Consider the following 27,956-nt stretch of genomic DNA (forward strand, 5'->3'; position numbering starts at 1 on the left):
ACGATAGAATTAAGGAGTTTCAAAAAAAAAAAAAAACAGACATTCTTTTTGAAACATACTAATAAGAAAAATAAGACAAATAAATTAAAACAGAAATAGTGCAATAATGTATATTCCTTCATTTTTGAAATTATGGAATTTAATTCCCAATTTCCTTGACTATTGAACTTTTACGACGTCCTTTCAAATTTAGTCGGATCTCAATATGAATATCGGATACCAAATGAGGAACAAAAAATATACGTGTTGTATATTCCTTCATTTCCCGAAATTATGGAATTTTAACTCCCAATTGCGTTGACCATTGACTAAAACCAACTCTCTTTGCGGCTGCCGAATCTTGTACAGTACGCTTCACTACTTGTACCTCATTGCTTTCGCAAGATCACAAGTTCAAGAAATCAATGTATATATAGTTATTAAATAAAATAAAATAAAACGCCATCGCTTTCTAGGTGTATGCATCAAAATATTAACAATTACTAATACGAACACACAGACCCAAAAATATAATCAAACACAATCCCCGCCTCTCTCTCCCTCTCTCCTCTTCCTCACTTTCTCTCTCTAGAATTTGGTAACTTTCGATTTGAGACAATATAAAGCTTAATCTTCAAGAGATGTAGGATTTAAAATGCAATAATCGCCTGCTTAGTGAAGTAACCCCAGATTCATTTTTTTCTAAGATCTACTCTGCTGGTAATTGAACTCTCCGATCACGTTAACAATCAATTATAGATTTGAAAGGTATTGTTTGCATGCGTTTTTGTTAAAATTCAGCTTGTTGATTATCTAATTGTCGATGTTATCTTGCTTACGTGTCCTCCGTGAGTTGTTATGAGGAGTTCTGATTAATTTGTTATGTTAAGTCTAGTTAACGGTCAATGTTCTAATTAAATTGTTATGTTAAGTCTAGTCAGCGGTCAATGTTCTAATTAGATTGTTATGTTAAGTCTAGTGAATGGTCAATGTTCTAATTAGATTGTTATGTTAAGTCTAGAATGGTCAATGTTCTAATTAGATTGTTATGTTAAGTCTAGTGAATGGTCAATGTTCTAATTAGATTGTTATGTTAAGTCTAGTGAATGGTCAATGTTCTAATTAAATTGTTATGTTAAGTCTAGTGAATGGTCAATGTTCTAATTAGATTGTTATGTTAAGTCTAGTGAATGTTCAATGTTCTAATTAAATTGTTATGTTAAGTCTAGTGAATGGTCAATGTTCTAATTAAATTGTTATGTTAAGCTGAATTTTGACTGCACTAGAGTTCATGAGAGATGAATTGCGAATAAATTTATCTGTTTCTTAGGCAGTTAGAATCTAGGAGATATCGAGCTTATTGTGAATTAATATTGCGTTGTGTAGTGTAGTTTGATGTGATTTGGGTAGTACATTTTTTAGTTTTGATGCTTTTGAAATTCATTTGGGTAGGGTTGGTTTAAATAATTGTAATGTTTTGTAATTCTACTCATGTGCTTTTGTTAGAACCTAGAAGATATCAAACTTTTTTTGAATTAAGATTGTGTAGTGTAATGTATTTCGATGTGATTTGGGTAGTGCATTTGTTAGTTTTGGTGCTTTTGAGGAAATTCATTTGTCGGTAAAGTAGGGTTAGTTTGGGAAATAAATGTAGTGTTTGTAATTCTACTCATGAAAGTTGAATTGCGAATCTGTTGCTTTGGTAGTTAGAACCTAGAAGATATCGAACTTTTTTTGAATTAATATTGTGTAGTGTAGTGTATTTCGATGTGATTTGGGCAGTACATTTGTTAGTTTTGATGCTTCTGAGGAAATATATTCGTCAGTAAAGTAGGGTTGGTTTGAGAAATAAATGATATGTTTGTAATTCTACTCATGAAGGTCTATTCTATAGGTTTAATGCGTATAATGTTTCTTTTCTTTCATCTGAGCTGGTGTAAAACTATTTGACAAACGGCAAAACTCGGCACATTTTGAGGGTTAACCATAGTGCATTGGACTTTAAACTTTGCGTACTGGAGGAGCAATCTGATGCAATCTCTTAGCAGTGGGATTTCGTATATCTTGTTTTTATGTTGATCATTTTTCTAATGCACTGTACTTTTCCAGTTTAGATAGTTAAACACAACAATAATCTAAGTTAAATCCAGATAGAGATCATTGAACTTCATCTTTGGTTAATGTGTCCACTGCCCACAACTTCTCATAGGTGGAGTTCTAGTTCCAGTAGCGGTGAAAAACACAAATAAAAGGCACTAGCATCGCTGTATATTATTGTGGTGTGAGGAGATCAGGAGACAAATTGAAAAGACCATTTTGGAAGCCAAAGGCTCAAGCAGCTTTGTAAAGCTGTAGTGTCGATATCTACTTTCATCAGTATAAAGTGGTAGTGTTAATCTTTTCAGATGTCATCCTTGTTAGTTATCTGATTTTTGAAATAGAGATTGTTTATCTACTTTGGTTATTTCCCTTATTTCTATTCTTTTGGGAGCGGCAGAAGTTCCCATACTTTGGTGGTCCTTAAGTAGTTTTCGCTGCTGTTCCTGATCGTTTTCCTTTATGAGTCATCTTAGTACCTTTTAAAGTAATCATATAGATCCATCGGTTTTTAGAAGCATGTTTGCGATCATTCAAACATTTTTTACTTTGCAGATCTTACGGCATCCAGCTTGGGCAGGTTGGAGGAGGACAAGCTCGTTAATAATGATAGTTTGTCTAAAAATAAACTGTGAGATGAATAAGCTCTTCTATGGGGTAGCAGTGTCATGGTATTGCAATTAAACTTACTGACATGGAAGAAACACGAGATGAAGTTGGGCCTTCAGAGCAGAGGTCCCCAGGGGCTGCATGGTGGCCTTCAGATTTCGTTGAAAAGTTTGGATCTGTTAACCTTGATAGTAAAGAAGAAAATATGAGGAATAAGGAACTAAGTGAAAATGAAGTATGTGATAGGCTTCCATGTCAGACTGCTTCACAGATTCTCTGGAAAACTGGAACACTGTCAGAACCAATTCCAAATGGTTTCTACTCTGTTGTTGCTGTGAGCACCATAAATTTTTCCTTTTGTTTCTATTCGTCATTGCATCTTATGGTTTTGATTTTCTTTTAATAATATATATACCTTTTCATGTCTACAACACCTATAGCAGAGGATGTAGTGTTGCCGTCAGTTTCTTTTTGCTTCCTTGAGAAAGGTAGTCTATATTCGTTTTTTCCTCTTCCAGACAATATTAGTTTAGGATGGGTAGAAAGCAGAAGTATCTCCAGTATAAGTCTCAAAAACAGGAAACAAAAAGAAAGAAGAAGAGAAATCATGCATTTGAACCTTTGTTTTTTGTAAATGGCAAAAGTTTAATTTGAAAATTGGGAGTTTTTTAATCCCACGGTATAATTTTTCCCATATTATCTTTCTTGACTTTATGTTGTTATTCAGGATGCTTGTAGCTTGATTTTATTATAATTTTCACTCTATAGTTCCCCTTCCTCTCTAGGGTATGCGTTAGCCTTCCTTTCCTTTCATATCTACAACTCCTATAGCAAAGGATGTAATGTTGCCGTCAGTTTCTTTTTGCTTCTTGAGAAAGGTAGTCTATATCCGTTTTTTTCTCTTTCAGAATCCCGACAGTGTTAGGGTAGGATGGGGAGAAAGCAGAAATATCTTCAGTATAAGTCTTAAAAACAGAGAAAGAAAAGAAAGAAGCAGAGAAATCATGGAAAGAAGCAGAGAAATCATGCATTTGAACCTTTGTTTGTCCTAAATGTCAAAAATCTAATTTGAAAACTTGGGAGTTCTGTTATCCCACAGTATAATTTTTCTCATATTCTCTTTCTTGACTTTACGTTGTTATTCTGGATGTTTGTAGCTTGATTTTATTATAATTTCATTCTTTTTTCCATACTTGTAGACAAATTATGTAGTATTGGAATGAAATGGGCTAGACTAGAACACATTGAGTCAACATTCATTATGGTCGTTATTCATTTGAAAATAAAAAGCCGTTCCAAAATCGTGAGTGAGATTGTCATCTCATCCAGTCATACCTTATATGCATAATGAGAATAGTTCTGGAATATAAAAGATTCAAAGATGAGAATATTCTCATTATGAATTCACAAAAACTAGTGGATTTACTAGAAAATCTCCACCCAAACTTCCGGCATGATATCTTTTGCAACTAGATATAAATAACGAACATAGAGGATTAATGTAGCCAATCCCAACTAGTTTGGGGTTGAGGTGGTGCAGTTGTTTATTTGTTTTTTATACTCCGCATGACGATATCTGATGCTATAAATGTAGAAATGCCAATTTTGACCTCCTATTAACATGCATTTATCCTCATGTTGGAACTGATGTTGAGAAACATTTGGTACCTCAGTGTTATCACTTCAGAATCTAGATTCTATATTCTTTAATAAGTAAAGCATCTATATTCTGTATTTCCACATGACTATGATCTTCTTGAGGTTTTGGATGGCCATAGTTTTTAGCTGTCTGGCGATCGACATTTTTAAGCAGCATATTTTGGGTTTCTGTAAACCCTTTTTTTTTGGGGGGGGGGAGGAGGGGAGATGGTAACATCTTTGTATATTGATATATAGACTACACAAAATGTGTGTAGTCACCCATAATATTTTCCTGTAAACTTCTGTGACTGACACATTTCTCATAGTCAGTTGTTCAGATTTTGTATCTCCTAATGTTGATGCTGGTATGTAATTTTGACTAGCACTTTCTTTGATTTTATTTGAATGCTTTTTTCTTTGTCCTTTTTGGCTCAGGAGAAAAGGCTCAAAGAGCTTTTTGAAGATATTCCCACTTTTGATGAACTTCAGGCACTGGAGCTGGAGGGTTTAAGAGCAGATATTATACTCGTGGATGCTGAGAAAGACAAGAAACTTTCTAAGCTAAAGCAACTGATTGTTGCACTAGTGAAAGGTTTAAGCTCAAATCCTGCAGCTACTATAAAAAAGATAGCTGGATTGGTGAGTTTTTCATATTTCCTTACTTTTTCTTCACTGTGCTATAAAATGACACAATATTTTTCCTTTCCTTTATTTTTCTGTTTGTTTCTATGTCAATTTACTTGGTTTCTTTATGGGGATGTTTCTTGAGTGGCCGTCCTGTGAATTTGTCTCTGGTTTTCTAGGTTGCACAGAGATTATTAGAACATATTCTGGCGATTATTGTTTTGTTGCTGCAGTTCTGTCCAGAACTTTTTCTTTCCCTAAGAGCCCCCTATGTTATGTTTATTTTCCAATACACTCACAGCAATCTGCCATATGATTTGACGGATTATTAATAGCTTAGGTCTAACTCCTGAAATTACATCTAGACCTCTTTAACTTTTTTGTTGATCTCATGAGACATTTCTTTAAATATATTTTCAGTAATTCTGATAACATCCTCAGTTTTTTTTTTAATGCTGAAATTCCAACCAATACTTTACAAATCACTGAATCAACAAATAGAGAAGTGTTCAAGTCTCTACGTATGAAAGCAAAATCGTAGAAGGGGAAGATATCGATCTATCCTGTGGGCTGTTTAGCTACCTCATAATTTTTTTGACTTTAACTTCTTCTTCTTCTTCTTCTTCTTCTTCTTCTTCTTCTTGTTTCTTAATATCTCTTTGAGGCAAATTTCTGAAATTTTCATGTATTAATGAAGTTTAGTACCCAAAAATCGGCTCACGTATCTTTTGTTGGGATAAACTTAATTGGTGATTTAAACTTACATAAAATTATACAGTTCCATTTATCATTCTACCTGCTAATTTTTAACTCGCCTTATTAAATTTCAGCCCCAGTGCCTTCGTGTTTCCTTCAATCTTGACTACGTTGTCACTTATATTTTGCAATAACATCCCCTTTCTTTCCTTGTCAAAGAAAATTCTTCTTTCTTTAATAACATTACAGTATGAAGATCCTCTCACTTAGTTACCAAAAGATAAGTAAATAATCTGTGTTACTGTTCTTTCTGATTTCAGTGGGTCAGCTGACCTGATATTTATGTAGAATTATCCCAAGTAATTCTATTTGTAAAGAGCATGAATTTCTTCTGTTCGATTAACTTGTGAATTGTTATGATGGGTAAACTACTATAAGATTTACTTCTCATTTGAAGGAGAATATTTGGTCTTGGCTTGTTTTTTAGGAGAAGAGTTTAATATGTGTTGCTTACTGTTAAATGAATATGTGGGTCCATGGATTGCATCTTAGATTTTTGTCAGAGACAAAGGACGAAGTCGATATTAAGCATCTTCCATGGACATATCTTATAAAAAAGGGTGATGTTATGCATCTTCCATGTTATCATTTTATCTGTTGTTTGTATGACTCCTTACATAGGTGTCTGATGTTTACAAACGATCAAACTCTGAACTAAGTCCTGCTAAAGCTGCTCTTGAGGAAAGCTCTCACATTTCTGACATCCGAGGCATCCAGATGTTGGGTCAAATAAAGCATGGCTCATGCCGTTCTCGAGCAATATTATTCAAAGTATTGGCGGATACTGTAGGTCTTGAAAGTCGGCTTGTTGTGGTAAGCTTTGCTTTGAAGGAAAAAAATAAAAATAAAATTTAGTTCCCTCGTTTTTGTGAATGAATTCCATTTCTGACCTCTAAACTCTACTGAAAAATGTTCCACTGCTAGTGTTTATGAATTCTCACTTTATTTTCTTTTGCCATATTTTTCGTGAAATTTAACTTATAATATTTTCATATTTCCTAATTAGGGGTTACCAACTGAAGGAGCTTATGAATGTGTAGACTCATATAGACATATGTCTGTTATAGTTGTGTTAAATTCTGTGGAACTGCTTGTCGACCTTATACGTTTTCCTGGTCAACTTATTCCTCGATCAACGAAGGCTATTTTCATGACCCACATATCTGCTGCTGGAGAGAGTGATTCTGCAGAAAATGATTCCTGTGATTCACCATTGGAGCCTAACAGTCCTCTTTGTGGGTTTTCAGAGAGAATTGATCCTGAGAGGTTAGATAGAAATCTTTCTCACTTTGTATTTGATATTGTATAAGTTTAATTGCTATAATCCTTTTCATCTTTTCTGTTGCATTATCATTGTCGACACGTTGTAATCTGCAGGAAGTTCGTTTTTGCTGGTGAAGATCCAGTTTCATGTCTTCTTTTTCCTAATTCATTTTTAATTTATCTTTTCTTTCTACAGTTCCGAGAAAGATGATGCCCTTCAATGCCAGAGGAGACTAGAAGCATCTTCAAATGCTGCAGGTCCTTCATTGAGGAATATGATGTTGCAGTCTAGCACTTCAATTGACAGAAAATTGAGGTATTATTTCGCACCTAAAAAACCATGCTTTTACAAAATAATATTGACATTTCATTGGATCCTGTTTGAGCAAAGGAAAAATTCGGAACGTTCATCTGTTTCTTTACTCGTTCTGTTCTGTGGATCTTATTGTCTATTGGATCTATTTCTGTGTATCAGTTTCTCGCACAGTGAACCCAATATTGCTACTGCAGCTTGGAGGAGGAGCCGGAGGAAAGTTATTACTGAACAAAGGACTGCGAGTTCAAGGTTTGCTTTTCTATGGCCACAACTCCTATTCAATTGACTTTTCCTTACATATCCAATAAAGCTCTTTATTAGTTTTCCAATTTTTGATGCGACAAGAACACACTCGAGATCAATCAGTTTTCTGATCTTTACAATTAACTAATTGAAAATTAAAATCTCTTGAAGTCCTCTGATTGTAGTTTTTCCTTGCACCTCTGTCTCACTGTGTTTCTGCTGTGACTGTTGGAGATGTGTATATAATGGACATGCGAATGGATGTTCTATTTCTAGCAGGTTTTCTGGTAAAGTTATTTTTAAATTTTGATTAGAACTTAATGAACAAAAAAAATGTCCTTGCACAAGCATGTGTGACATGTGGGTAATCAGACTGATGTTGTAGGGCAAGCAATGTTTTGCTTAAAATGAAGTCAATTTATAATGCTGGGTAACTCAGACTGTAGAGGTTGATGCGCCTTTGAAACATGGTATTTGAGGTCTTTGTGTTCTGAGATCATGTATACAATGTGCGTTTATATTGGCGAATTTTCAAGTGTCTAAAAAATACTTGGCTTTCATTACACAGTGCTGAATCCTTAGTTAAAAATCAGAAGTTTATATGGTGATGCAATAGTGTGGCTTTTCGGAAATGATCCTGAAAATGGAGAGCAAACATGTGTATGTGCAATTTCACCGTACTTAGATACTCGAAAGTGATAAATCAAATTTACTAGCTTTCTAGATTGATCTAAAAGCAGCTCGTTGAGCACTTATACTCGGCAAGTTCTACAAAGTGGTGTTTAGACCGACTATATTGTATGGGGTGGAGTGTTGGCCATTTAAGATCTCTCACGTTCAAAAGATGAAAGTTGCAGAGATGAGAATGTAGAAATGGATGTGTGGGCACACTAGGAGTGACAGGATCAGGAATGAGGCTATCCGGGACAAGGTGGGAGTGGCCTCGGTGGAAGACAAGATGTGGGAAGCGAGACTGAGATGGTTTGGGCATGTGAAGAGGAGAGACACAGATGCCCCAGTGCGGAGGTGTGAGAGGTTGGCCATGGATGGTTTCAGAAGAGGTAGGGGTAGGCCGAAGAAGTATTGGGGAGAGGTGATTAGACAGGACATGGCGCAGTTACAGCTTACCGAGGACATGACCTTAGATAGGAGGGTATGGAGGACTCAGATTAGGGTAGAAGGCTAGTAGATCAGACTAGGGTAGAAGGCTAGTAGATAGTCTCGTTTATCCTTTCACATTAGTAGTCGCATTATCGCGCTATAATTTCTTGTGCTTTGATTTTTGCTACTAAGCCTACTATCTGTCTTGTACTTTGATTATCTTATTTTATCTGTGATAGCTACTGTCCCTTTGCAAACTGCTTCATCATGGCTTTGTTGCTTTCGTTATTTTCATTTCCATATCGCTTTGAATTTCTTGGCCTTTTCGACCTCTTTTTATGCTTTCTATTGAGCCGAGGGTCTTTCGGGAAACAGCCGCCCTACCTTGGTAGGATGTCCTTTGGGTTGTTGTTGTATATTCATGGGGAACAAGTAATTCTCAGTTTAGAAAAGGTAAGGTAACAAAGGGAACTAGGGTCGTTTGGTTGCCTCCCGGGATTAGATCCCCACGTTGTGGGATGTAAAATAATCCCGGGTATTGTTGTTGTTGTTGTATATTCATGGGGAACAAGTAATTCTCAGTTTAGAAAAGGTAAGGTAACAAAGGGAACTAAGTACTTGTGAACAGCCTTTCAAGCTTGGCATAAAGTTTGTCATGCACCACTTGCATAGGTTTGTGAGGCTGTTTTAAAACTATGATTTTCTTGTTTCCGAATAGTTAGCTTGGTTTTTTCTTTTTTAGCTGGTGGTTATATTGAGACTAGCAGGATTTTTGACTTGTTTTAATTTTTCTCCGTTGGTCTTTTTCTCATTTATTTAGTACTTTTTTTTAAAACTATTTATTTAGTACTTTTATTACTGCTGCTTTTTTTTTTGGTGATTAATTTGTAACACCACTTTGAATAAACTATATTGAACTAGCATTAGTTTTAGAAGACTTTATGATTTCCCTTCTTTTCGTTTTTTTAAGCATGTCTTCTGATCCATGAAAAAGGAGCTGGCATCTCACATGTACTTGTATACCATTTATTTATTTACTTTTATGACTGCTGCATTTTGTGGTTAAATTGTAACCCCAGTTTGAATCAACTAATACTTAAAAAAAATGGGCAGCCCGGTGCACTAAGCTCCCGCTATGCGTGGGGTCCGGGGAAGGTCCGGACCACAAGGTTTTATTGTACGCAGCCTTACCCTGCATTTCTGTGAAAGGATGTTTCCACGACTCGGACCCTTGACCTCCTGGTCACATGGCAACAACTTTACTAGTTGGAATCAACTAATACTGAACTTGCAAATATTCGAAGGCTCTTTAATTTCCCTTCTTTTTTTTGATTTTAAGCATGTCTAATTATGTACTTCTCTCACGTCAAATCTTTAGTCCGGAGCATCCTTCATTTCGAGCACATGCCAGGTCTATGCTTAGTGGTGATACCAAAACATTCAGAGATTGTTCAGATGATGTTGCTACATCAAGGTATTTCATTCTAGTCTTGTTTTCGGTTTCCTACGAGTTTATACCAGTATATCTGTAGAACATTGACATGTATGAAGCACTCAAATTATTCTTTTTGTTCCTTCCTTTATTTTTGGTTAATGTCACATATTATTGTCATTCATATATAGGGGTTCCCAGTTCACAATCCTTTGGTTCATTCGCTTGAGTTGTCATTCAGAGTGGGCAATGATGCTTAAATGAACTGCTGAATGCAATATTTTAATGTTATTAGTGCGTGTTTTCTGTAGAAGACAAAAGTGCACTACCTCAGTAGCCACCTCATGTGAAATATCTCTGTTGATGAGATTCCATTATGTTAATAGTATCTTAAACATGGGTTTTAGACTTTTTAATCAGTTGTCTAGCTACTATATTTTGATGAAAGTGCTTCATAGCTGTTGAGGATGGGTTTTACATAGCTTATAATTATAGCTTATAATTAGCTGGGTAAGCGCAAACAGCTTTAGTGCAAAATTACAAATATATATGTATCCAAGACTAATAATCAAATATATGGACAAAGTTCTAGTGTGTTTGTGTCATTTGGTTCTAAAGCGCGTTGACAACACTGGTACAGAGTGCATATGTATACTAATCTAGAGTTCTAGTGTGTTTGGTATTTGGTTCTGTTACCCTTATAATTTTTATAAATTATGCTACAATAATGACAACACATTTCATTTTAGGAATCATAAAAGAGAATAAAGAACAGATTGAACAAAAATAAGTATCCTTTACAGAGGAACTAATAAGAGATAACAATTGACATGAAATGGCCATTAGTTTCTTGGTAAAAGAATTTTGAATAGGGTGTTCCATGCTATGTCTTCTGTTTACCTTCTCTTTCTGGGGAGTATCTCAGGGTAGAGTTATAAAGTTACACAATTTCTCCCTTTAAAATGGGATAATGTTCTAAACTTTATTCATCTTTAGTCTATTTGACACAAACATTACCTTTTGATGTTATATGGGATGGGTAACACAGAATTATAAGTGTCTATCTGAGTTAATATTTTCATAATCTCTTCTCTTCTAATATATGCGCACTCACTAGATTTACCTGTTTAATAGTGGATTGATTTCTGAAGACTTCTGAACGTACAACCTGCATCATTGTCAGAAAACATTGCTGAATCGACTGTTTCTATCCACAGGTCAGAAGGTGCATCAACATCAGAACCACGTAGATTACGAAGAAGAAGTATTAGTATTACTCCAGAAATTGGTGATGATATCGTAAGGTAGATATTGTAATTATAATGGGTCAACATCATAAATGTATTTACTCGTAATTCATAGGCTTATCTTTTTGGTATTAATTTGTACGAGTATGAATTTATTTGATGCTAAATTGCTTTATTATCTTTCTTTCCTGGAATATTCTGAGAATGTAAGTAAGAACCTAATGTTTTCTGTATGAAGAAAGAAGAATTTACTGCTTAAACTTGTGCTGGATTTAGGTGTACTTCATCGCTATATGGATGTTGTCGGAAATATTGCTAAAATGACTAAGCAACCATTTCCTTCTTTCACTTATGCCATTTTTGTGTCATAAACAAAACCAGGGCGGTTCGAGCAATGAATGAAGCATTGAAGCAGAATCGAAGAGAACAAGGGGAAAATAGCTCATCCCCTCATACTTCAAATGACAGAGACCGGGCATTAGATCTTCAAAAAAATGTATGCTACCTTTTCTCTCTGGTTTTAAGGTTCCTAATAGGTTGATGTCTTTCACTCTGGAAACAGTTAGGTTTGTTCAAATGAGGGGCAGTATATATTCTTGTTGCATTTTTTTCCTTGATTCGGTGGCTGGCCTTTTCTCAAGTAATCTTGCACTCTTTTATTTTTGCCTGAATGAAGTTGCATATGAGTATCTTTGGAGTTAAATTTCCTCTTAAAAAATGGTTGTTATAATCTTGGTTCATGGTGAAAAATAATGGGAACTCTGGTTATTAGAATACTCTATGAGTGCGAAACAGTAATTTGATGCAATCGTCTTTTTTGTATTTCATTGTGTTGGCTAAACGATTTGTACTTTTAGGTGTCTGATTTTCACCATGACGACCATGAAATATTGGGTGGACAGTCTTCAATGTTTGCATTGTCAAGAGAGCACATGAGCTCCCAGAAGGCAATATCATTACCCTCGTCTCCGCATGAATTCAGGAGTCAAGCTCCAGAAGGAAGTGAGCGGGTGAATGACAAAATGGTCTCAACCTGGAATAGGATTCTGGAATCGCCAATGTTCATGAATAAGCCTCTTCTACCTTTTGAAGAATGGAATATAGACTTCTCAGAGTTGACTGTTGGCACTCGTGTTGGGATTGGTGAGTTTGTTTTAAAATCATTTTTCCAAGTAGCACTGTTGTATATTATGCTTCATTTTTTTTTTTTGTTTGCTAAATCATTTGGTTGCACTTATTGCTTTAGTACCACTATCGAGTCCACAAACCACAATGAGCTGATTTGAGACTGTTGTCATTGCTCCTTGGGTTATAACGCCTGCCATCGATTATACTATTGCTGATGGATCATGCTCTGTGAACTTTGATGTGTGAGAAGCCTTGGCTCATGTTCATCATAATGTGTTTGATCGCTTTTTTGCTTTGCGTTTGGTATAGAACACAGCTTGGATTTGCCACTTTCATCAAGCTATCCTAGGAAAGTGGTTATGGAGATTTTTATGCAAAGAGCATGCTCTGAGAAGGAGAGATTCAATGTAAAATAGAGATGTAGTCTATAGGGTTGGTTATCTATGAGGTCACATCATCATACGTGATAAGTTTGTGGAACTGCATGATGAAAGAGAGGTTCATTTTTCCACTATGGGCTTTAAGGAACGGGAATATAATATGGTTTTGGCTTGATTTACGGTGTGGTCAACTACATTGAAAAGTGAAGTCCTTTATCTGTTCTCCATAAAGACTTTTTAGCTACAGAAATGTTGGGGAGGTGATTAGTTGTTTTGGGAATGATCTTCTAACCATTTTCTGGAAAATTTATATCATACTCACCTAGTGGCAGATTCAAGACTTTCTGGGAAATCATCAAAGGCACCTAAAAAGTGGCCTGCTTTTGTGGAGAGTCCTTAGTTAACTTAGGAAGGAGAAGATTAATTGTAACTAGTTGGCGTTGTTCGAGTAAGGAGCATGGATAGTCTGTTGGTCACCTTCTTTAATTGTAGGTCCGCCTCATATTTATGGGCAGTGATTATTCTCTATTAAACATTTGGTGGATGCTCCCAAGAACAGTGGCAGATACATGTCTAGTGGTAAGAGTGCAATACGTGATGTGTGGTTAGGCGCACGCCATGGGTTCGAACTCTGCCACAGACAAAAGCCTGGTATTTAAGTGGAGAAGGGTATAAGGCCGTGTCATTATCCCCGGAGTTTTAAAACCAGGCCGTTACTGACCCTTGAGATTTCTCAGTTATAAAAAAGAAAAGAATAGTGACAGATACATTGTCAAGTTTGCAGGACAATTAAATATGACCTAAAGAGGAAAACTGTGCGGTTTCTATCTTTTAGTTATTATTGTGGGTGAGGAATAGAACCTCTGAAAGAGTTCAAATCCAATACTCAGCCACAAAATAATATTCCCTCCATCCCAATTTATGTGACATTCTTTCCTTTTTAGTCAATCCCAAAAAAGAATATCACATTTGTATATTTAGTAACAATTTAACTTTAAACTTCCCATTTCACCCTTAATGATGATTTGTCAGACCCTGAATCATGGCCTGGGCGTAACACGACACTCGGTGTCTGACTGCATGTGACTGAGCGAACCACACGACTTGCTAAATCAACATGGGGCATAAACATGTGCGGAATATAACATGATAAGTCTTAACAAAACATGAGAAGTCATAATATATTTAATAAAATACTTGTATAAACAGTTGAAAGGGTTGGTTTTTGTTATGTGATAGAATAACTCACATGTTGGATGATTTCTATTACTTGGAGCCAAAGGATGATTTACTTGGAGCCAAATAATGCATTGCTTGGAGCCAAAGATGCATTGCTTGGAGCTGAAGATGTGGAGGAGAATTGAATGCCATGTAGCACACTTGGAGCCAAGTCATTTTATGCCTATATAAATGAGAGCAATTCTTTTGTTCGTCATCCCAAAATTCATACGATTCTTTGTAGTGAGTAGAGAGTTGAGAGAGCAATTCTCTTAAGTGTAATTGGAAATCTCCCCTTCCTTTGTTAATAATAAAAAAAACATTCTCAGTGGACGTAGGATCATTTTGATCTGAACCACGTTAAATCTTGTTTTCTTTCTTTTACGTTTCCGCTAACAAAAGTGAATGCAGAAATATCATAAACTGAGCCAAAGATGGCTACACAACTCTGAGTATTGACATAACTAACTGACTAGCCTATGAAACCTCTATCATGAATCTGAATTGAAAAACATACTTGTTGGGACAAGTCCCCGAGCATACCTTAACTTGCTAAACATGACATGAAAATAAATAAGTATAACACCCCGAATAAGATGGGGCTCACCAACAAGCTGATGCTAGCAAATCCTACTGAGCAGATGCGGCATCCTGTAAACCCGTACCTCCATTGTGAAATGCAGGCCCCCTGGGCAATAGAAAAGGGGCGTCAGCACATTGAATGTACTAGTATGTAAAGCAACTGAATGAATAAGTATGGTACATGAAATAACATGATAAAAGCTGAAATTGAAACTTAAACCTGGTCATGAGCATGGACATGAATACGTATGTAAATAACATGACTAAAAATATTTGTGGGAGAGCATTAGTATAACCGACATGTAACCACCACATTGACACGTGGCGTCTGATCTCTGCCTGATCAGCTAAGCCATTTTGTACCTTATAAAATCGGGTGAAGACATGAACATGACATGAATGGATCCATATCCTCAATGGGGAATATATGAAGGAATCGTCCTGCGGGCGGAGCGATCCTTTCCTACGTTGGCATACGTAGTTTCAGGTATAAAACCTTCTCAATAATCTGTGCAACTCTCTAAAACATGAACATGATATAGTTGGCTGAGAAGCCCATGAATTTCGTAAAAACATGACTTGTAGTATAACATGGATATCTTGTTTCATAATCACGGATAAAGATTATATAATTAATGACCTGTAGACATGTAGGATATTCATGAAAGTAAGCATAATATTTAATGACTTGCATGTAGGAACCCATGGAATGCAATATATGGGTTTTCATGGGTTACAGACGGATTCCCAATAGCCAAAATGGAAGATTAGGAATACAACAACATATATATATATTTCAAACGTGGTAAATCATGGTGCATGGACTTAGGGTTATCATGAACTTGGCTAAAAACCCTAGTTTAGTGAACTCTTGCATAATCATGGAAGAACGTGGCGTGGGGAACAAAGATGTTCCCACACGTAGATAGAAGCCCTATATACCTGGTAATGCTACAAAACTTGTATCAATAATATGAACTTGAAGAAGAACCCCTAAAGCTTTAGTCTTGAATCCTTTAAATGGGTTTTCTTGAAAACCCTAGGTTAGGAATGATGAACTTTCATTAGATCACATGAATACATGTTAGAATTGACTTGGAATGATTAGAATAGGCTTACCTTGGTGTTTTGGATTGATGGGAGAAGAAAACCTTTGTTCTAGGGCTTGGAGAATGTGAAAAGTGGGAAAAGAACTGAACATGACGTATTTATACTTAACTGAGTCGGGAAATTATACGGTCAACTTATACGGTCCATATAAACTGACCGTATTTAACAATAAATAAAATTCCAGAAACTGGGACTTCCCAAACGAGTTTCACGGACTGAAAATATGGTCCGTATAACATTATACGGTCCGTATATCATTATACGGTCCGTATCTAAGCATTTCAAAAACTTGGCAGAAACTGGGATTTTTCCACCTACTAAACACGGTCTGAAAGTACGGGCCGTATAATAATATACGGTCCGTATAGATGGTCGTGAAAATGGGATTTTGCTGAACTGCAGCAAATTAAATTCCAACACTTCCCGTCTGATATTCTAAGTCCCAAATCATGAATCATAGCCTAGTTTAAAGGTACGAGGTGGCATAATTTATAGCCACACAAGTTTCAAAAGTTTTCTTTTCATTCTTAAACTTTGTGCCTAGTCAAAACCATCACGTAAATTGCGATGAAGGAATATATCTTTCTACTTGTATTTGTGGTGTGAGGAGGAATTCCTTGTTGTATAGATAGATCATTAGAATTTTAGGAGGTTTGCCTTTGTACAGTCGAACACCATCTTAGCATCCACCAACAAAAGGTACTTGATCTATGAGAAAAAAAGATCAAATGGAATGCACATCAGAGATAACACCACCCTACACCTTATAGAGAGCAAACTGTCTTACAACGTTAGAGCTGAAAAGAATATATGATGTGGATACATATGGAGCCATAGAATTAATATGGGTAACATACTAAAAGTTAGGTACGTTACTATAAAAATTGGGAAGTCTTCTATTTAAATGTATCTTCAAAGTGATCAAGGATCAAATATATGCTTTCATATGTTCTGTCCATCTGCATTTTCTTTCACCACCCCGAATTTGTATTTGGTAGTTTGAGGTCTAAACAATCTGGCTATATTTGAAGGATTCTTCGGAGAAGTTTTTCGAGGTATTTGGAATGGAACTGATGTTGCTATTAAAGTTTTCCTGGAGCAAGATCTTACAGAGGAAAACATGGAGGACTTCTGCAATGAGATCTCTATCCTTAGGTATTGTGCCTTTCTAGGATTGGGGCTCAACTCCTTCTGGTTTCGAAATGTTCTAACATTAAGTTTTTCTTTTCTTTTTTGCTTTCAGCCGTCTTCGGCATCCAAATGGTATATCTCTTCTCTTTTCCTTTCAAGTATTGGGTTTTTTATTTTTTACATTGCTTTATATTTTGGACTACTGTACATCTAACTTCAGCCAACGGTTGCAGTTATATTGTTTCTTGGTGCATGCACAAGGCCTCCTCATTTGTCCATGGTTACTGAATACATGGAGATGGGATCTCTATATTATTTGATACATTTAAGTGGTCAAAAGAAGAGACTTAGCTGGCGGAGGAGACTCAAGATGCTTCGTGACATATGCAGGTTGGTTTGTTGATAATCTTTGGTGTTGCTAAATAACTTGGTTATCCTTAATGTTTTTTTAGTGATTTTCTTTTTCTTTTTCTTTTAATTGATGCTCCTGTAAAATTCTGGTTTAAAGCTTCAATGATATGTGAAGCGGTCTCGAAACACAAAATTATAAAATGTAGGAAAGCTCTATAAATGTGACTTGACAGAATTGATTGGCCTTGATATGTTTTTGGGAGGCATCCTTATAACACTGGTAGCAAAATACTTATAAAGTTCTGTGGAGAAATGCAACTACTAATACCTTTTTATACTTATATAAAAAAATTAACATTCTCTTTTGCATGCCTTAGTACAAACTTATGATGCTGATTGTTTAATTTTGATTAATCTTTGTTTGTGCAATTAAATAATGTTTTGCATGAAGTTCCATGTCCTTTGAGACGAATTATTTTTGTATGAATGCTGATTACAATCCCTTTAACACATGTTAATTACAAACCCTCTATTGTTTTTTAATTACACAATGCTTCAAAAGCTTCTAAATAAAATACCTCAACTGTGCTTCTACTTGTATATTTCTCAAGGACGGGATTTATGATTAGTTTCTTGCTTCTGTTGGCAACTAAGAGGGTTGATGTGCATACATCGGATGAAGATAGTCCATCGTGATCTAAAAAGTGCAAACTGCCTAGTGAACAAGCACTGGAGTATCAAAATATGTGATTTTGGGCTCTCGAGAATAATGACAGATGAACCCATGAAAGATACGACATCAGCTGGCACTCCTGAATGGATGGCTCCAGAACTCATCCGTAACGAGTCTTTTACAGAGAAATGTGACATTTTTAGTCTTGGCGTGATAATGTGGGAGCTTTGTACCCTACACAGACCATGGGAGGGTATGCCACAGAAGAGGGTATGCTAAATTTCACCTTGTAATTTTTGTCACGGTTTGTTGGTTTTTCTTATGTCTTGGAAGTTAGTGTCTTATTTCCACATGGCTACATCAAGTAACGGCAACTGCTTTGTGGCCATTTTCAGGTAGGTTATGCTGTTGCCAATGAAGGATCAAGGCTAGAGATACCTGAAGGACCCCTAGGCAGACTAATTGCAGGTATTTGTGGCGAAACGTATAACTAAATGCAAAAGACCCATGTATTTCCCCATTCTTCTATTTCTATCCATAATCTTCTCCTTTTTAGTTTAGATGTCCCTGACTCATAGTTTTTCCGTTTCAGACTGTTGGGCAGAGCCTAACGAAAGACCAAGTTGCGGGGAAATTCTCACCCGACTGTTAGAGTGTGAGTATTCACTCTGCTAGTGCAATCTGTTTTGTCTGTACAGAAACACATGGTAGAGGTGTAAACAATGTCCGGCTCAAGTTGTAACTTCTGTGTGTAACAGTTTTAGAAAAATTTTGTGTGATTTGAAATCAAAAGCAGTTTTAGAAAAATATCGTGTTTGTGGACAAATGACAAAACCATAATGTATATAAAGGGTTGAAACATCGAGAAATAAAACCTTTTTGTGAAATCAAAAGCAGGAACTCTCAGTTGTACATCTCTGAAGTTCGGGATTCTAAGAAGGAACATCATGAAATGTTCATGCGCTGTTCCACGGATGAACAGTGTTCTGAGCGTGACGCATTCTTGCAGCAGCCCGGCTGCTGGTAGGGATAGACAACTTTGGTTAACGTCTCTTATCTTGTGGCGGCCAGTAATCAAGTTCGTTAAGGTTCAAATTTCCAATCCCAAACAGATAAAACCTTTCCCAAAAGCTCAAATCCATCTGTCCTGATGGTGCCGTGTGTGCGTAACCTATGGTATCTCCACAATCCAAATGCATATTGGATAGCATAGGATAGTGTAGAAGTGTGCTCAGCTCAAATGCTCGCTCCGAAGGTTTTGACCATGGCCTGCAATCTCCTTCGACCCTAATTTTGATCTCCTCCAAGTTAGGACAGTCTTCAAGACCTGCAGCTGTTAAAGGAGTCAAAAGCTCACCTACACCAATCCAAACAGAAAGGGATTGCAACTGATCCCATGGTCGCCCGCTATATCCATTGGGTTGCCCATTGACTTCCTTATACAAACTATTAACATCATAAGAGAACTTGCATCTTTTCTTCTGTTTAAACAATCTTCCTCGCATCCAAATGTGTCTCCGGAACCAGCAAAGTTGCTCGATGCCTCACCTCCATCGCTCCTGTTAAGATCAAACCCGCATCCATAGCCATCAATATCCTCAAATTCATCAGTACCATCCCACACTCAATCAATGTGAAAATTTTGAATCCGTTCTTGTATTGGTTCCAATGCTTTCAATGAAAAAGAGGCTCCAAGATTCTTGCAGCAAGGTATCTTGACATCAACCAACGTTTTCTTAAGCAAAGAAACTGGTGTCTTCATGCCTCTCATGGTAATCTTCTTTACAACCTTGAATCTCAAACTAAGCTGACCTCGAACACCCTCTACCGATAGCTATCAAACCCATATCATTCAAGTCACCCACATTCCTTATCGACAAAGATTTAAGCCCTTGACAAAGACCAACCCCATCCAACTTCGATTCAATTGGCATAGAAACGCCATAAATTGCCCCAACTTCAACGATCTCAATTTGGGGCGTTTTTTATTCAGAATTTCCAAAGCAGGACCGGTATCTCTAACATTATGACAAACATCTAAAACAAGGTCTTCAAGTAATGGAAGACCAGAAAATACCTCAATCAAAGTTGAAACACTAAACTTCGCGTCCTCTTGAGTAAACCCCTCATCAGTCGGATCACCCCTAGCGTTCGACAAAGCTGAGGTATCCGCCAAATGATGAACTGATAATTTAGGACAATTGGTAGCTAGAGAAACCAAACCTTCATCACCAACAAACCCAATGTACCTGTTGGTGTTTAACAAAGAAATTAGGGAAATAACAGAGAAAGGGTGAGAGCAAAAATACTGCAATGCAGTCGAAGAGAATTGTCGTATTATTTAGCTATGTTTAGCTCTACATTTATAGGAACAAAAACACGGTAAAAATAATAATCATAACCTATTAAAAATACAGTTTGATAAGGCATAAAAGACAATTAAATATGCGTAGAGAGGTAAGAAGGTATCTTTGTGGTTACCAAACCCACCAATCCATTCAAATCCTCCCTGTGCAACAACGCAATCTCCATAGTTTAAAGTTTAACCAAATGAATGGAAAGCATAACATAAATTCATGTTTCTGTGTGATGAGCACGAACAGCATGATGACTAATTTTCGGTGGGGGAAATAATTTTGTGGGTCGGGTCGGTCTAAGTGATGGGGCATGGGTAAGTTTTGATAAATGGGTAATTTGGTCTGATTTGGGATTTTCCATCCCATCCACTTTGCTAGAAAGGATATATTTGACTACCTTGGCTAACGAAGAAGCAAATTGTGATATAGTTGGCATATTTGACCCTACCTTGGCTAACGAAGGGCAAAGTTAGCCAATAAACTAAAGTAGAGGGGTATATTTGACCCTTTTATGCCATGTTTTGTTGAAGGCAATAAACTAATGCATGTCAACTCATACCAAGTTGACAAACAGCATAACATGTTCAAACGTTGGCCGAAGCCTATATAAGAGAACCCGTTAACTATGAAAAGCATACGAGAAATTTGAAATTTCATAATGTTTGCTCCTTTTCGTTTCCGGATGTATTCTATTAAGCAAATTTCAGGGTTGTTTTTTCACCTCATCAGCAGACTCAAATCCAGATGAGAAAAACATTAAAGCCTTCAACTCCTACCCCGAATCATCTTCGGAGTCTCAAGCTTTCGTTGTTTGATCAGCTGGCTCCGCCTATATATGCACCCTGGGGCGGACGCACCTTAAGCTAAGGGGTGTTATCCGACACCGCTTCGTCGGAAAATTTTGATAAATATATGTATGTATATAATCTGAAAAACAGAATATATGGTAGATATAATATAAATGACATTACTTTGCACAAAGCATGTTGTGGCTCACTGGCGAAGCCCCTTGATAGTTCGGCCACTACTGTGGGGTTCGAACCTCAGCAACGCGTTTGTGCTAGGTTTTTTTTTTTTTTGAAAAATAATAATTTGTAAGCGCTCATTCCTTTGTCTAGAAGAGCACCTTGAATGAGGTTCGAACCCAACAGCCCAACACTTCTCATTGTAAGGAAGGATGATACAAAACTAGTCAACCTACATTCATTTTAAAATAAGGCTTATACATTAATAAGTTACTTAAATGCAATCTGGAACTGGATTGTAACTCTAGAGGTGAAAAAATTATTCATTCTTCTCTCCAATTTGTTCATATGTTTTCCTCTTTAAATATCGAAACTGCTTACGAAAAATTCTGCGTACGCCATGCACCAGTACTGTTCCACTACTTGCCGAGCAGTGGGTGGAACAGGAAAGAAAATACCGAAAGATGTAATAAGTTGCAAAAATCTTTGGCGGAGATGTTAGCCAAGTTTTACCCTCTAGCAGGGAGATATAGAAAAGATGACTTGTCAATTCATTGCAATGATGAAGGCGTTGAGTATGTCGAAACCAAAGTCAACACAGATCTTGCTGAATTTCTCCATGAAGGACCCAATAACATTGAGCTTTTCGATGATCATCTTCCATGGCGTGTTCCTCTGATAAGAGATCTGTCGTCAAGTCCATTACTTGGAATCCAAGTGAACAAATTCAATTGTGGAGGACTAGTCATGGGGATACAAATTTCACACATCTTAGCGGATGGTTTCACATTAGGAACATTTGTCAACGAATGGGCGCACATTAACAAAACAGGGACAACAAAAGGTTGTGTCCCAAGTTTTGATCAGTTGTCATCACTCTTTCCTGCAAGAGTGCTACCAGAACCTCAGTTCTCACTACCTTCCAACATGAGTGCTAAGATTGTCACAAGGAGGTTTATGTTTGATGCATTGGCAATAGCAGAGCTCAAAGACAAAATCGACTCAAATAGTGTTACAGTGGCGAAATCTACTAGAATGGTGTTTGTTATGGCGTTAATATGGAAGGTTCTTACGAGCATTTCCTCAGCCAAACATGGACATTCAAGGGACTCAACTTTAATATTTGCAATGAATTTGAGGGGGAAAACAAAGTTACCATCTTTAGAACATGCTCTAGGGAATTTCTGTGCGGCTGGATTTCCCACTCGAGGCAAACCATGTTTGGGTGTGAGTTAAATGACTTTGCTAACTTAGTTTTAAAAAAAAAAGAGCTACTTATATGGTGTTGGATATTCTTAATGATGTGAGTCCTTTTAGGGAAAACCGTGCGGGCTTGCCCAAAGCGGACAATATCACATCATGTTAAGAGTATGTAAGAAGTAATTCAAGAGATACTTCCATGTTTGTTAAGTGTAACCCACTTGTTCAGAAAGACGAGATGGATATTTATCTTTGCTCTAGTTTGTGTCGATTCCCATGGTATGAAGCCGACTTTGGACAAAAATGAAACTGCATTATGTATCCTCCCATTCCCCTTCTGTCCCTATACTTCTCAACCCTTTTTCATTTGATGCTTTCCTTGTTTTATTCTGTTTCCATCATTGTAATTGTTCTAGTTGATTGTCAATTCCAATTATGATTTCTGCTTCCTAACTGTATCTGGAGTGTTAAGTTGAATCCATTTTATTGGTGCTCTCATTCGGAGGTCTCTTGTTGGACCAGCTTTCTATTTTGCTTGGAATATGATATAAAAGGGAAAATATATTGAGAGTGATGTTGTTGTGTTCTTGCAAATGGTTTCCTTTTGGCTTTTGAGAGCTAAAGAAATAATTTTCTGGACAAGATGGATTCTAGGCTTCAATTCTTGTTATTCTCTGAAGATCTTTTGTGAAACTAAAAAACAGAAGGAGATGAACAAATAGATGTGAGAAAAGAAGGCTCCATCAGAAAAGGACGGGAAAAAGTTAACATTGTCAATGGTTTTTTGAAAATCAATCGAACGTTACCACACCGATTACTAGATTTTTTTTCAATAAGATCGTTGGTTTCCCTATAATCTATGGGAATTTGATTAAAAGTCTTCTCAACTAGCTAGTTTTGACATTTTAAAAAATTTGAACTACAACTATGGGAGTTCTAGTAGAACAGTCTTCGGTTTTCCTCACCTGGTGGCGCAGTTTGGAAATTTGAAGTTGGAGTTGTTTTGGACGTTAAATCCTAGATTTTCACCGCACTACGCACACACACCTTGGTTTGATATAAATACAGGGTGAGTAAATTTTTGCCGATTTAATTAGATTTTGACCTTATGAGTAAAAACAAACTTGTAGGACTGAGAGTGAACAATATATATCCACAACATAATGCGGTTTATATAGATCTTCGTTATATAGTTAAAGGCTTGACTTGGATCAAAAGCAACCCACTGATATAAACTCTTCACGTGACAAGATGGAGCATTTAGCATTATAACAAGTTTAAACTATTCACCCTCAATAGAAAAGTGAAAAAAGAAAGTGAACAACATTGATAACATTTCAAAACTAACGCATTGAAATTCGAAAAGAGTGACTTCAGCCATAACCCAAGTATTTAGTATTATTCGAGCTGATACACGGAAAACACAACATTGATCTTAAACATCAGCAAAATCCATTTCAAAGTTTGCGCATAAGCAGAGGAGCACCATACTGTGGATGAATTGTCACTATTGCAAATGGAGCATGTGTATAAGATGGCGATAGTTCAAAGGAGAATTTTTGTAGTATCATTGCTATTGCCATTTTTGCTTCCATCATTGCAAAGTTTTGTCCGATGCAAACACGGGGTCCCCCGCTAAATGGGATATATGAGAATTGTCCGTTTGTTGCCTTTGACACTCCTTCACTGAATCTTTCTGGTTTGAATTCTTTCGCGTCTTCACCCCATATTTCCTTATCATAATGAATTAAGATTGTGGGTATAATGAGTAGCACTCCACCTGGTAGATGTAGCTTCCCTAATTTGACTTCCTCTTTGTTCCTTCTACCAAATACTGGTAATGGGGGGAATAGCCTTAACGTCTCGTACAAGATCATTGTTACCTATGAAAAAGAGTATTGCATAAATTGGCAGTAGAATAATTAGTACTTAGTCACACTTATCAACTATGTTACTCGGACTCTTCAAAAATGGACAAAGGTGCGTGTCGAATCCTCCAAAAGTAGTGTATTTTTGAAGGATCCGACACGGGTGCGGCATCATTTTTGGAGAGTCCTAGCAACATAGCTTATCAAAGATCTTGAGAGAAGTACTTACAATTTTGAGGCGACTAAGTCCCTCTAAATCTGGTTTTTCATTTCCGAAGACCTGCAAGACCTCCTCTCTGGCACGTACTTGCCACTCCGGATGTAGACACAGCAAAATCATAGTCCATACGAGCAACACTGACGTGGTCTCTTGTCCAGCAAAATAGAATAACTTGCACTCTTCAATCACTTCTGTTGTTGTCATTCCGAAATCGTTGCTTCCGTGTTTTTCAATTTCTTTCATATTGGATTCAAGTAATATGCCTAATAAGTCATCTTTACTAGTCTCCCCTTCTTCCATTGCCCTCAATCTTTTCTCGATGATACGCCTAATCGTTGTCTGGACCTGCTTTTCGATTTCCAGCATTCTTTTGTTCCTTTTAGTAGGCAAGAACCTAACAAAACAAATTTAAAAGAAAACAAGATATGCAAGCACAAAGAAAGTAAAACATGTGATTTTCCATATTAATTAGAAATTTGAGAGTAATACATGATTACATACCTTGATCCTGGTATATAAATTGACCGACCTATGTCCATTACATACTCAGCTTGTTCTTTCTGAAGTTCAAATACTATTCTTCCTTCTTCATAGCTACTCCCAAATGCTGTGCGAGAAATGACTTCACTGGTCATTATTTGAAGGTCTGGCCATACATCGAGCTCGAATGATGTTTCATTTGGAACAATCTCCTCCCATTTGCTTAGCATTTCACTACAACTCAGATAAAATGCTGGCAGCATATGCTAAAAAAAACAAATGGAAAACCATAAAATTGAATCTTCTTTGTCAGAAAATTATACCGCACAAATAGGGTAAATTTTTTTTTTTTTTTGCATATATAAGCTTTTGAATCTTTTCGACATAAAGTAGGTTTTAATATCGTGACAAAGATGGTTCAACAATTGTTTTAGATTACAGGTTCAAATCCCAAGTGTGTCGATTTTTCAAATCCCTTTATTAGAATTCCTGGAGCTGCCATTGTTTGTTATTGCAAGTGTGTATATAAATTCACAACTTCTTAGGGGTTGTTTGGTTCTTAAAAAATAATTGGGCAATTAATGCGGGATTGGAATAAGTTATCTTTGGGATTAGTTATCCCTGGAGTTATTTTTTATTTTGTTTGGTATGTTGGACTAAAAGTATTATACATTGGATAATTTCTAAAAAGAAGAGGTTTCTTTCTTATCCCGGGATAACTTATCCCAGGATAACTTATTTCACTCTATGGCAGGTATAAGTTATCTCGGAACTATTTTTACTCCTGGGATAACTTATCCCATGATTACTAACCAAATAAGAGATAAGGAATTGCTAAATTCTTATCCCAGGACTATTTATGTTTATCATTTGTACTAAACGACCCCTTAATGTTAAGACATTTCAATATGAGGTCTTAAGCCAAAGGCATGAGAATTTACCAATGTTTGCTAAATTTAGTAGTAATAAGAAACAGAAGTGAATATATATAACCTTTAACTTCTCAACGTGGAAAGCAGGGTTGATGATTTTTCTGTGTTTGGCCCATTTGTCTTCCTCAAGGCTTACAAGACCTTGAGCTAATAAGTTGCCAAGTGGATTGGGATGTGTTTGCTTTTGGTACACATAATTCTTTGTCAAAATCTCTTTCACATGGTCAGGATCTGTAATCAACACAATTGGATGTGGGCCTAGCCACACAAAAGAATTTTTACCTGCGAGTAATCAGTTTTAGATTAGAAAAAAATCTAGCTTTTTACTATTCTTGATTTGGTAATCTTACAAGAAAACAAAGGCAAGGAAGAAAAGTCATAAAGATTGATTGTAGTTGAATATGCGGTGGCCATTACTATGAGTTCGTAGGACTCTAATATCTTAGGTAATGGACTAAAGGAGGTGGCCTGGTGGCCTATTAATCAATAAAGTGAATGAAAATCTTGAGATTTTAGAATCAACTTTTAGCGGAGGCAAAAAAATATTACTCTTCATAAGTAATGGACTAAGTACTATAGGTGATTTATTCTCATTTATTTAAGTTTTGGTGGACAGAGTTATCCAATACTTGTGATAGATATAGTTAATGTACGTGCAAATTTGTCCAGACAAAATCATTAAAAATTCTGTTTAGCTAATCGCTTCAATGAATTTTTAGTCTTGAGAACTCCCCTCTGCCCCTGGTACCATGACTTCATTTCTTATTTTCTCATATGAGGCACTCTCTTTTCATTACTCTTGCTTTAACTAATAAAAAAATGAGTTAATTTCTCGAATTATTATAAAAAAATGAATTATAATTTTATTTATTTATAAAAGTTACTAAATTAATTTTTTTTATTATTATAAAGTACTCAACTTATAGATAATTTCTCAGAAAATAACTATGACCGGAGAAGCAATAAACTCTCACTTGAAAACAACATAAGCAAGCTAAAATACCATACTAGCTTAAATTAGAGTATACGTAACTTTATTTCCTTTTTAGTGTGTCTAAAAAGGAACGAATCGTCTTTAAGTTTGGAAACTATTTAACTTAAGCTTCTTCTCTTTTTAATGTAAACTTCTCTTTTATCACACAAATGGTATTACATATTTACGATCACTAGATTTAAAAGTTTTCATTTCTTTCTTAAGTTCTGATCGTGGGGTAGAAAATCAGTGACTACATAAAAGAACAAATACATGTATAAGAAAAACTAGTTTCTTAAAATATTTACTCTTTTAAAGAAAGAGGAACATACCATTTTTGTTGATGGCGTTAAGGAAAAAAGGGACGAGCCTTTGAGCTATATCATCAGAAAAATTCATAGGCTTAGATTTGGCTTCTACTATACTTTTTGTCAGCTCATTCAAATCTCCATAGAGTAACTTATATGGATTTCCCTTGAGACCCCTCTCTCTTAAGCAATTCTCCAATTTCTTTGGTCTAAACCATGCCCAAATCAATACTCTCCATGTATTTACCAACAAAATTGCAACACAAATTGCTGCTATTATGTTGTACAAAATCTCCATGAAATTAATCAAAGGCTTCTTTCAGCTGCTTCCTCTTACATAGAAAAAGGGAAGGGAAGGTATATAACCTTTTAATTTGTAGGACAAGATAAGGCCACCTATTCTCTCTATATTATCGACGACAAATAATCACTGTCCAGTACTGGTAAAGAGTAAAGACCTTTGTCCAATCGGTCTGGACCCACTCAATACCAAGCGGATGGAATCAATGGTTACATGCCAAAATTGTACTCGTCAAATCAGTAAATGTAATGATTTCAGAATTTAAAATTTGTTAAATTCAGCCTTATGGTATCACTGTCACCACTTAACTCATTGCACAAATTTATAATTATGGGTGAGTTTATTGCTTAAATGGTCACTGAGCTATTGAAAGTAGGGAAACAAAGTTACTTTCTTTCTTTTGTATATGATAAGTCACTTATTTACTGTTCTTTCACTCAAAAATCACCTTTTCATATAAGAAAAATCACT

General features: G+C 36.2%; 3 protein-coding genes and 1 pseudogene across 5 annotated transcripts; 2 read left to right on the forward strand and 2 right to left on the reverse strand.

Moving 5' to 3' along the window:
- Nucleotides 1-472: 472 nt before the first annotated feature.
- Nucleotides 473-18,644, forward strand: LOC132038682 (serine/threonine-protein kinase EDR1). Of its 3 annotated transcripts, none has more exons than XM_059429372.1 (17): nt 477-747; nt 2,632-3,019; nt 4,762-4,965; nt 6,328-6,519; nt 6,713-6,972; nt 7,166-7,285; nt 7,445-7,534; nt 10,008-10,103; nt 11,279-11,365; nt 11,690-11,804; nt 12,166-12,451; nt 16,758-16,881; nt 16,970-16,989; nt 17,091-17,247; nt 17,863-18,151; nt 18,277-18,349; nt 18,474-18,644. In XM_059429372.1, exons 2-17 carry the CDS (start codon nt 2,771-2,773, stop codon nt 18,554-18,556), a joined length of 2,445 nt encoding a protein of 814 aa, XP_059285355.1. In that variant the 5' UTR covers nt 477-747; nt 2,632-2,770; the 3' UTR covers nt 18,557-18,644. The 3 variants fall into 3 exon arrangements, with proteins under 3 accessions (XP_059285356.1, XP_059285355.1, XP_059285354.1); XM_059429371.1 differs by having other exon boundaries at nt 477-699; XM_059429373.1 differs by lacking the exons at nt 18,277-18,349; nt 18,474-18,644 and having other exon boundaries at nt 473-699; nt 17,820-17,993.
- On the reverse strand, nt 18,642-21,100 carry LOC132038340 (F-box/LRR-repeat MAX2 homolog A-like; annotated as a pseudogene).
- LOC132038341 (acetyl-CoA-benzylalcohol acetyltransferase-like) lies at nt 20,977-22,981 on the forward strand (the record flags this gene model as incomplete). Its single annotated transcript, XM_059429020.1, has 3 exons — nt 20,977-21,065; nt 21,512-22,430; nt 22,615-22,981. Coding segments are annotated over 3 exons (1,104 nt in total), but the record flags the coding sequence as incomplete, so codon positions are not given.
- A 666-nt stretch (nt 22,982-23,647) lies between these two features.
- LOC132036126 (cytochrome P450 CYP72A219-like) lies at nt 23,648-27,591 on the reverse strand. Its single transcript, XM_059426366.1, has 5 exons — nt 27,209-27,591; nt 25,965-26,185; nt 24,993-25,237; nt 24,501-24,885; nt 23,648-24,286 (listed from the first exon to the last, which is right to left on the reverse strand). The coding sequence occupies exons 1-5, from the start codon at nt 27,480-27,482 to the stop codon at nt 23,861-23,863; spliced, it is 1,551 nt and encodes a 516-aa protein (XP_059282349.1). The 5' UTR covers nt 27,483-27,591; the 3' UTR covers nt 23,648-23,860.
- Between the last annotated feature and the right edge of the window lie 365 nt (nt 27,592-27,956).

This window comes from Lycium ferocissimum, chromosome 11 (genome assembly GCF_029784015.1).
Source record: "Lycium ferocissimum isolate CSIRO_LF1 chromosome 11, AGI_CSIRO_Lferr_CH_V1, whole genome shotgun sequence".
In the NCBI taxonomy this organism is placed as follows: domain Eukaryota; kingdom Viridiplantae; phylum Streptophyta; class Magnoliopsida; order Solanales; family Solanaceae; genus Lycium; species Lycium ferocissimum.

Excerpts from the sequence above, each read along its gene's own strand:
- LOC132038682 (XM_059429372.1), top strand. The coding sequence starts at position 2,771 with ATGGAAGAAACACGAGATGAAGTTGGGCCTTCAGAGCAGAGGTCCCCA. Across the intron at positions 4,966-6,327 it reads TAAAAAAGATAGCTGGATTG|GTGTCTGATGTTTACAAACG; the intron begins GTGAGTTTTTCA and ends CTCCTTACATAG. Across the intron at positions 10,104-11,278 it reads GATGATGTTGCTACATCAAG|GTCAGAAGGTGCATCAACAT; the intron begins GTATTTCATTCT and ends TTCTATCCACAG.
- LOC132036126 (XM_059426366.1), bottom strand. The coding sequence starts at position 27,482 with ATGGAGATTTTGTACAACATAATAGCAGCAATTTGTGTTGCAATTTTG. Across the intron at positions 26,186-27,208 it reads TAACGCCATCAACAAAAATG|GTAAAAATTCTTTTGTGTGG; the intron begins GTATGTTCCTCT and ends GATTACTCGCAG. Across the intron at positions 24,287-24,500 it reads GACTTAGTCGCCTCAAAATT|GTAACAATGATCTTGTACGA; the intron begins GTAAGTACTTCT and ends TCTTTTTCATAG.